The sequence below is a fragment of the Erpetoichthys calabaricus genome, chromosome 2 (assembly GCF_900747795.2).
Source record: "Erpetoichthys calabaricus chromosome 2, fErpCal1.3, whole genome shotgun sequence".
NCBI lineage: Eukaryota > Metazoa > Chordata > Cladistia > Polypteriformes > Polypteridae > Erpetoichthys > Erpetoichthys calabaricus.
The window spans coordinates 218,052,909-218,062,908 of record NC_041395.2 but is presented as its reverse complement, the minus strand read 5'-3'; the positions used below and the strand labels follow the sequence as shown (position 1 = coordinate 218,062,908).

At 39.7% G+C, this 10,000-nt stretch overlaps 1 protein-coding gene across 1 annotated transcript in view; it reads right to left on the bottom strand.

Moving 5' to 3' along the window:
- Positions 1-10,000, bottom strand: part of zswim8 (zinc finger, SWIM-type containing 8) — a 105,284-nt gene that overhangs the window by 9,589 nt on the left and 85,695 nt on the right. The window contains 4 exon segments of the mRNA XM_051923344.1: positions 6,915-7,000; positions 7,002-7,064; positions 7,066-7,167; positions 7,169-7,217. Coding sequence (XP_051779304.1) covers positions 6,915-7,000; positions 7,002-7,064; positions 7,066-7,167; positions 7,169-7,217 — 300 coding nt within the window.

Here is a 10,000-nt window from a genome sequence, read left to right as displayed (position 1 = left end):
GATTGTTTTTTCTTTGAATTGTTGCTATTTCATTAGTTTCACTTTTATTTCAGAACTTCTGTAAAAACAATATTTGTAATCTTGCGAGTCCCCGAATATGCTGAATATTTTTAATGAGGCCAGAACAGGTTTCTCTGTTTGGAATTTCAGCATAGACAAAACGAATCTACATCATCAGCATTTAATATTTTTTTTTTTTTTTTTTTTTACAAAGTAACAAAGTAAGTAGAGTTCTGCATTGGACTCCTGTCTGTAAAGTCGTGCTATTTTCCTCTCCCAGTTCGCAAAAGTACATGGGTTTACCAAGGGTGATACCCCAGCTTTTGTCTAGGTTTTTGTACAAGGGCTAGACAGAACGTTTTTGACTCCTGGAGTAAATTTAGGTTTTAAATAAGCAGTCAGATAAATATATATGCATTAACAAAGTAACCGATAAATGCATGTGCGGTAAACTCCATTTTTGAAATTCTCAAGATTCCTTTATTGTCACATGCATAGTTATATAGGGACAACACGCAGTGAAATGCATCCTGATCCGCTTATCAAAAACTATGCAAAGTTAGAAGAATATCAGTTATATTAACAAAAAAGTCATAGATCGAAAGATAACAATATAGTAGAACATAATAAATAAGTAAAATTATGTGAATAAAGTAGAATTAAGTGTTAAGGTGCAATAGTGTAGTAATTATTGTGCAAAACCAAGTTAGACTGGTGCACTAGTTAAATGAGGCAGTTTGTTTGCTTGCACTACTGCGACCTTTACTTTTTTATATTTTCTAAATTTTCCTACTTTCATATCCTTTAACTTTCTCCACATGTGTCTAGCTCCGTTGTTGTTTTTTTTTTTTTTTTGAGGCCTTTCTAAATTTCCCTGGTTTCATAGTCCTCTAACCTGCTCTGCATGTGTTTAGCGCCAACGTTTGTAAACATCTTCTATGTAGTTCTACTTTGTCTTTTACTTAGTGTCATTTAATCTGAGCCGGATTGACGTGCTATTTTTTTCCAATTCCAGTTGTTCCGGGCTGATAATTACTTTCCTTCTATTTTCTGAATTTGCACCTCGATTATTCTTTTTTGCTCTTTTTTTCTGTCCAATGCATACATTTCCATCTTCGTTTAATCGTCGACGTTTCATTTCTACACACCTATTCATTTCATTTCTACCGTACTGACCTTATACACTTTATATGCACTGAGAGCCCTGGAGCTGTGTGTGCTGCAATGACTGCCTTTACACTACTGATTTGTTTTTTTTGATATTGCTTGTAAGTAGGGTGTGTCTTGCAAGACTCTCGTTCTATGTTCCCGTGAGACGCACCGTGGCAGGCCTCTTTCGTCTCGCGGGTCTTTAAATTATCTTCCGAGAAAGATCTTGGTATCGTAGACTATCAGGACAGGGTTTCTATTATAATAATACATATAATATACTTTATATATAGTTATTATATATATATACACACACACAGCAACACATATATATTACATATACATACATACATACACATACATACAGTACTGTGCAAACGTTTTAGGTAGGTGTGAAAAAATGCTATAAACAAAGAATGCTTTCAGAAATATAAATAATGATTGTTTATTATTATCAATTTACAAAATGCAAAGTGAGCGAACAAAAGAAAAATCTAAATCAAATCAATATTTGGTGTTACTACCTTTTACCTTCAAACCAGCATCAATTCTTATACATACACTGCAACAAAGTGAGGGATTTTGTAGGATTCTAGTCAGGTGTATGATCAACCAATTATACCAAACAGGTGCTAATGATCATCAATGTCACACGTAGGTTAAAACACAGTCATTAACTGAAACAGAAACAGCTGTGTAGGAGGCTTAAAACTGGGTGAGGAACATCCAAGCAACATCTTGCTACCAAAGTGAGGTGGTAAGAAGACAGTTTCATGTCATGGATGGCAAGAGTTGAGCACAGCAACAGGACACAAAGGTAGTTATACTGCATCAGCCAGGTCTCTCCCAGACAAAGATTTCAAAGCAGTACTGGGGTTTCAAGATGTGCTGTTCAAGCTCTTTTGAAGAAGCACAAAGAAACAGGCAACGTTGAGGATCGTAGACGCAGTGGTCGGCAAGGAAACAGTGCAGCAGATGAAAGACACATCAAGCTTAATTACCCTTCGAAACCGCAAGATGTCCAGCAGTGCCATCAGCTCAGAACTGGCAGAAACGCATTGGGACCCAGGTACACCCATCTACTGTCCGGAGAAGTCTGGCCAGAAAGTGGTCTTCATGAAGAGTTGCAGCCAAAAATGCCATACCTCTGACGTGGAAACAAGGCCAAGCAACTCAAATATGCATGAAAACATAGGAACTGGGGTGCAGAAAAATGGCAGCAGGTGCTCTGGACTGATGAGTCAAAATTTGAAATATTTGGCTGTAGCAGAAGGCAGTTGGTACATCGAAGGACTGGAGAGCGGTACAATAATGAGTGTCTGCAGGCAACAGTGAAGCATGGTGGAGGATCTTGAACATTTGGGCTGCATTTCTGCAAATGGAGTTGGAGATTTGGTGCAGTATAATGGTGTTCTCAATGCTGAGAAATACAGGCAGATAATTATCCATCATGCAATACCATCAGGAAGGCGTAATGATTGGCCCCAAATTTTATTCTGCAGCAGGACAACGACCCCAACATACAGCCAAAGTCATTAAGAACTATCTTCAGCGTAAAGAAGAACAAGAAGTCCTGAAAGTGACGGTATGGCTCCCACAGAGCCCTGATCTCAACATCATCGAGTGTGTCTGGGATTACATGAAGAGACAAGAAGGATGTGAGGAAGCCTACATCCACAGAAGATCTGCGGGTTAGTTCTGCAAGATGTTTGGAACATCCTACCAGCCGAGTTCCTCAAAAACCGTGTGCAAGTGTACCTAGAAGAATTGATGCTGTTTTGAAGCAAAGGCTTGGTCACACCAAATATTGATTTGATTTAGAATTTCTCTTTTGTTTCATTCAATGCATTTTGTTGATTGTTGAAAATAAATGATTAACACTTTCATTTTTGAAAGCATTCTAGTGTTTACAGCATTTATTCACACACTGCGTAGAAACTTTTGCACAATACTGTGTATATAGTATTATATAATATATACATACACACACACACACATACACATATATATATATATACATATACACACATACATACATTCATATATACATACTTATACATACATACACATATACACATATATATACACATACATATATACACACATACATACACATATACACATATATATACATATACACATATACATATATACACATATACATATATACACATATATATACATATACACATATATATACATATATGCATACACATACATATACATATACACATACATACGGTGGTTACGGAAAGTATTCAGACCCCCTTCAATTTTTCACTCTTTGTCATATTGCAGCCATTTGCTAAAATCATTTAAATTAATTTTTTCCCCCCATTAATGTACACACAGCACCCCATATTGACAGACAAAAAAAAGAATTTTTGAAATTGTTGCAGATTTATTAAAAAGAGAAAAACTGAAATATCAATGGTCCTAAGTATTCAGACCCTTTGCTCAGTATTTAGTAGAAGCACCCTTTTTGAGCTAATACAGCCATGAGTCTTCTTGGGAAAGATGCAAACAAGTTTTTCACACCTGGATTTGGGGGATCCTCTGCCTTCCTCCTTGCAGATCCTCTCCAGTTCTGTCAGGTTGGATGGTAACACGTTTGGTGGACAGCCATTTTTAGGTCTCTCCAGAGATGCTCATTTGGGGTTTAAGTCAGGGCTCTGGCTGGGCCATTCAAGAACAGTCACAGAGTTGTTGTGAAGCCACTCCTTCGTTATTTTAGCTGTGTGCTTAGGGTCATTGTCTTGTTGGAAGGTAAACCTTTGGCCCAGTCTGAGGTCCTTAGCACTCTGGAGAAGGTTTTTGTCCAGGATATCCCTGTACTTGGCCGCATTCATCTTTTCCCTCGATTGCAACCAGTAGTCCTGTCCCTGCAGCTGAAAACACCCCCACAGCATGATGCTGCCACCGCCATGCTTCACTGTGGGGACTGTATGGACAAGTGATGAGCAGGTGCCTGGTTGTCTCCACACATACCTCAGTGCAAGACACATGACAGCCCACATGGAGTTTGCTAAAGACACCTGAATGACTCTGAGATGGTGAGAAATAAGATTCTCTGGTCTGATGAGACCAAGATAGAACTTTTGGCCTTAATTCTAAGCGGTATGTGTGGAGACAACCAGGCACCTGCTCATCATTTGTCCAATACAGTCCCCACAGTGAAGCATGGCAGTGGGAGCATCATGCTGTGGGGGTGTTTTTCAGCTGCAGGGACAGGACGACTGGTTGCAATCGAGGGAAAGATGAATGCGGCCAAGTACAGGGATATCCTGGACAGAAACCTTCTCCAGAGTGCTAAGGACCCTCAGACTGGGCCGAAGGTTTACCTTCCAACAAGACAATGACCCTAAACACACAGCTAAAATAACGAAGGAGTGGCTTCACAACAACTCTGTGACTGTTCTTGAATGGCCCAGCCAGAGCCCTGACTTAAACCCAATTGAGCATCTCTGGAAAGACCTAAAAATGGCTGTCCACCAACGTTTACCATCCAACCTGACAGAACTGGAGAGGATCTGCAAGGAGGAATGGCAGAGGATCCCCAAATCCAGGTGTGAAAAACTTGTTGCATCTTTCCCAAGAAGACTCATGGCTATATTAGCGCAAAAGGGTGCTTCTACTAAATACTGAGCAAAGGGTCTGAATACTTAGGACCATGTGATATTTCAGTTTTTCTTTTTTAATAAATCTGCAACAATTTCAAAAATTCTTTTTTTTTGTCTGTCAATATGGGGTGCTGTGTGTACATTAATGAGGGAAAAAAATTAATTTAAATGATTTTAGCAAATGGCTGCAATATGACAAAGAGTGAAAAATTGAAGGGGGTCTGAATACTTTCTGTACCCACTGTATATATACATATACACATACACATATATACATATACACATACACATATATACATATACACATACACACATACATATATATACAGTGGGTACAGAAAGTATTCAGATACCCCCTTCAATTTTTCACTCTGTTATATTGGCAGCCATTTGCTAAAATCATTTAAATTAATTTTTTCCCTCATTAATGTATACACAGCACCCCATATTGACAGACAAAAAAAAGAATTTTTGAAATTGTTGCAGATTTATTAAAAAAGAAAAACTGAAATATCACACTGGTGCCTAAGTATTCAGACCCTTTGCTGTGACACTCATATATTTAACTCAGGTGCTTTCCATTTCTTCTGATCATCCTTGAGATCACCTTCATTTGAGTCCAGCTGTGTTTGATTTATACTGATTGGACATGATTAGGAAAGCCACACAACTGTCTATATAAGACCTTACAGCTCACAATGCATGTCAGAGCAAATGAGAATCATGAGGTCAAAGGAACTGCCTGAAGAGCTCAGAGACAGAATTTGTGGCAAGGCACAGATCTGGCCAAGGTTACAAAAAAATTTCTGCTGCACTTAAGGTTCCCAAGAGCACAGTGGCCTCCATAATCCTTAAATGGAGACGTTTGGGACGACCAGAACCCTTCCTAGAGCTGGCCATCCGGCCAAGCTGAGCTACCGGGGGAGAAGAGCCTTGGTGAGAGAGGTAAAGAAGAACCCAAAGATCACTTTGCTGAGCTCCAGAGATGCAGTCAGGAGATGGGAGAAAGTTGTAGAAAGTCAACCATCACTGCAGCCCTCCACTAGTCAGGGCTTTATGGCAGAGTGGCCTGTTGGAAGCCTCTCCTCAGTGCAAGACACATGACAGCCCGCATGGAGTTTGCTAAAAGACACCTGAAGGACTCTGAGATGGTGAGAAATAAGATTCTCTGGTCTGATGAGACCAAGATAGAACTTTTTGGCCTTAATTCTAAGCGGTATGTGTGGAGACAACCAGGCACTGCTCATCTCACTTGTCCAATACAGTCCCCACAGTGAAGCATGGTGGTGGCAGCATCATGCTGTGGGGGTGTTTTTCAGCTGCAGGGACAGGACGACTGGTTGCAATTGAGGGAAAGATGAATTGCGGTCAAGTACAGGGATATCCTGGACAAAAACCTTCTCCAGAGTGCTAAGGACCTCAGACTCGGCCGAAGGTTCACCTTCCAACAAGACAATGACCCTAAGCACACAGCTAAAATAACGAAGGAGTGGCTTCACAACAACTCTGTGACTGTTCTTGAATGGCCCAGCCAGAGCCCTGACTTAAACCCAATTGAGCATCTCTGGAGAGACCTAAAAATGTCTGTCCACCAACGTTTACCATCCAACCTGACAGAACTGGAGAGGATCTGCAAGGAGAATGGCAGAGGATCCCCAAATCCAGGTGTGAAAAACTTGTTGCATCTTTCCCAAGAAGACTCATGGCTGTATTAGCTCAAAAGGGTGCTTCTACTAAATACTGAGCAAAGGGTCTGAATACTTAGGACCATGTGATATTTCAGTTTTTCTTTTTTAATAAATCTGCAACAATTTCAAAAAATTCTTTTTTTGTCTGTCAATATGGGGTGCTGTGTGGACATTAATGAGGAAAAAAATTAATTTAAATAATTTTAGCAAATGGCTGCAATATAACAAAGAGTGAGAAAATTGAAGGGGGTCTGGAGATACTTTCCGTACCCACTGTATGTTTGCTAAGTGCAAACATATGCTTCTCTCTTTTCTCTTGTAGCTTGGTCCATTTTGAGAGGAACCTCTATCATTTCCCTTTGTTTCTTCTTCTATCCATATGAAATCTTATTGTCATCTGACAATCATCCATTACACTTCTCCACAAATTTATGACCTAGTACATTCACACACTCACTCCTGGGCTGTCTCACCTGGTTCTCTATCCAAAGTGTAACTTTCTTGAGCCGTGTTCTGCACTGAAGCAGGAAGTCCTGATTGCTGGGTTTGTGGTCATGCCACTGGCAAGTCCTTGAGGTGCTGTGGTTCCACCATTAGCTGTGGCCTGCATGTTTAGACACACTGGCCAAGCTTCCACCTGTCCCACTATGGGTGCTGTGTTTTGAAGGAGACTTCTGACTGCTGGTGGTTGGTTTACAGGAGTAGAATGAGGCTAAGAGTCTGAGGTTTGTGTGTCTGACTCTCTCTGTCGAGTAGGTTTGTACCAGATCTATAAATACAACAGTATAGTTTTATTGGCCTCAGAGTGCTGTCAAAAAAGACACCACAGTAAACTGCAAAGATAACCTTTATACTAAATACAATGTACAATGTACAAAAAAAATGTTATTTGAATTAAGATGGCTTTTCCTCTGTATTTTTACTCAAAGATTAAAACATCTGACACTGGAACTCTTATTTCAACCCTCTTCTAAAAGATAGAACCTCTCACCGAAGATAGCATCAAACAATACACAAAATTAAAACTCAAGGCAGAAAGATTACAAGGGAGTGGTTATACAATGTAAAAAGCTTAAAACAGAGGAAAAATGTGGGGTGTTTTAACAAATGAAACTGAAAAGACCACCGCGGCTAATGACACCAGTTACATAAACACTTAATATAGTATATATAACAGGTTAAAAAAAGCATTACTTTGTTGAAAAGGCTGCCTTTTCGAAGGTTATTAAAATTAATAAGCTCAGTTAGAGTAAAGAGCGTATAATCTTTCATTTTGCAGGACACAGGTTTGTAAAAAAAAAAAAAAAAAAAAAAAGTGCATTGCAGTAATCCTCCTCCATCGCGGGGGGTTGCGTTCCAGAGCCACCCGCGAAATAAGAAAATCCGCGAAGTAGAAACCATATGTTTTATATGGGTTATTTTTATATTGTCATGCTTGGGGTCACAGATTTGCGCACAAACACAGGGTAGGTTGTAGAGAGACAGGAACGTTATTCAAACACTGCAAACAAACATTTGTCTCTTTTTCAAAAGTTTAAACTGTGCTCCATGACAAGACAGAGATGACAGTTCTGTCTCACAATTAAAAGAATGCAAACATATCTTCCTCTTCAAAGGAGTACGTGTCAAGGAGCAGTGACTGTCACAGACATTAGAGAGAAAAGCAAACAAATTAATAGGGCTGTTTGGCTTAAGTATGCGAAGCACCTCGGCACAAAGCTGTTGAAGGCGGCAGCTCACACCCCCTCCGTCAGGAGCAGACAAAGAGAGAGAGAGAGATAGAGAGAGACAGAGTTTGTTTTTCAAGAACAAATCAATATGTGCCCTTTCAGCTTTTAAGTATGCGAAGCACCAGTGCAGAATGTCGTTTCAGGAAGCAGCTGCACAAAAGATAGCAACGTGAAGATAATCTTTCAGCATTTTTAGACGAGCATCCGTATCGTCTAGGTGTGCGAACAGCCCCCCTGCTCAATCCCCCTACGTCAGGATCAGAGAAAGTCAGCGCAAGAGAAAGAGAAAAGTAAGCTGGGTAGCTTCTCAGCCATCTGCCAATAGCGTCACTTGTATAAAATCAACTGGGCAAACCAACTGAGGAAGCATGTACCAGAAATTAAAAGACCCATTGTCCGCAGAAACCCGCGAAGCAGCGAAAAATCTGCGATATATATTTAAATATGCTTACATATAAAATCCGCGATGGAGTGAAGCCGCGAAAGGCGAAGCGCGATATAGCGAGGGATTACTGTATATATATACATATCTACATATATAAATATATATATATGTAATTGTGTTGTCATTGTTATGAGTGTTGCTGTCATATATATATATATATATATATAATATATATATATATATATATATATATATATATATAGCAAAATACCCGCGCTTCTCAGTGGAGAAGTAGTGTGTTAAAGAGGTTATGTAAACATTTATATATACATATACATATATATACATATCTACATATACAGATATCTACATATAGCAAAATACCCACGCTTCGCAGCGGAGAAGTAGTGTGTTAAAGAGCTTATGTAACCATACAGTGGTGTGAAAAACTATTTGCCCCCTTCCTGATTTCTTATTCTTTTGCATGTTTGTCACACAAAATGTTTCTGATCATCAAACACATTTAACCATTAGTCAAATATAACACAAGTAAACACAAAATGCAGTTTTTAAATGAGTGGTTTTTATTATTTAGGGAGAAAAAAAATCCAAACCTACATGGCCCTGTTGTGAAAAAGTAATTGCCCCCTTGTTAAAAAATAACCTAACTGTGGTGTATCACACCTGAGTTCAATTTCCGTAGCCACCCCCAGGCCTGATTACTGCCACACCTGTTTCAATCAAGAAATCACTTAAATAGGAGCTGCCTGACACAGAGAAGTAGACCAAAAGCACCTCAAAAGCTAGACATCATGCCAAGATCCAAAGAAATTCAGGAACAAATGAGAACAGAAGTAATTGAGATCTATCAGTCTGGTAAAGGTTATAAAGCCATTTCTAAAGCTTTGGGACTCCAGCAACCACGTGAGAGCCATTATCCACAAATGGCAAAAACATGGAACGTGGTGAACCTTCCCAGGAGTGGCCGGCCGACCAAAATTACCCCAAGAGCGCAGAGACGACTCATCCGAGAGGTCACAAAAGACCCCAGGACAACGTCTAAAGAACTGCAGGCCTCACTTGCCTCAATTAAGGTCGTGTTCACGACTCCACCATAAGAAAGAGACTGGGCAAAAACGGCCTGCATGGCAGATTTCCAAGACGCAAACCACTGTTAAGCAAAAAGAACATTAGGGCTCGTCTCAATTTTGCTAAGAAACATCTCAATGATTGCCAAGACTTTTGGGAAAATACCTTGTGGACTGATGAGTCAAAAGTTGAACTTTTTGGAAGGCAAATGTCCCGTTACATCTGGCGTAAAAGGAACACAGCATTTCAGAAAAGAACATCATACCAACAGTAAAAATATGGTGGTGGTAGTGTTGATGGTCTGGGGTTGTTTTGCTGCTTCAGGACCTGGAAGGCTTG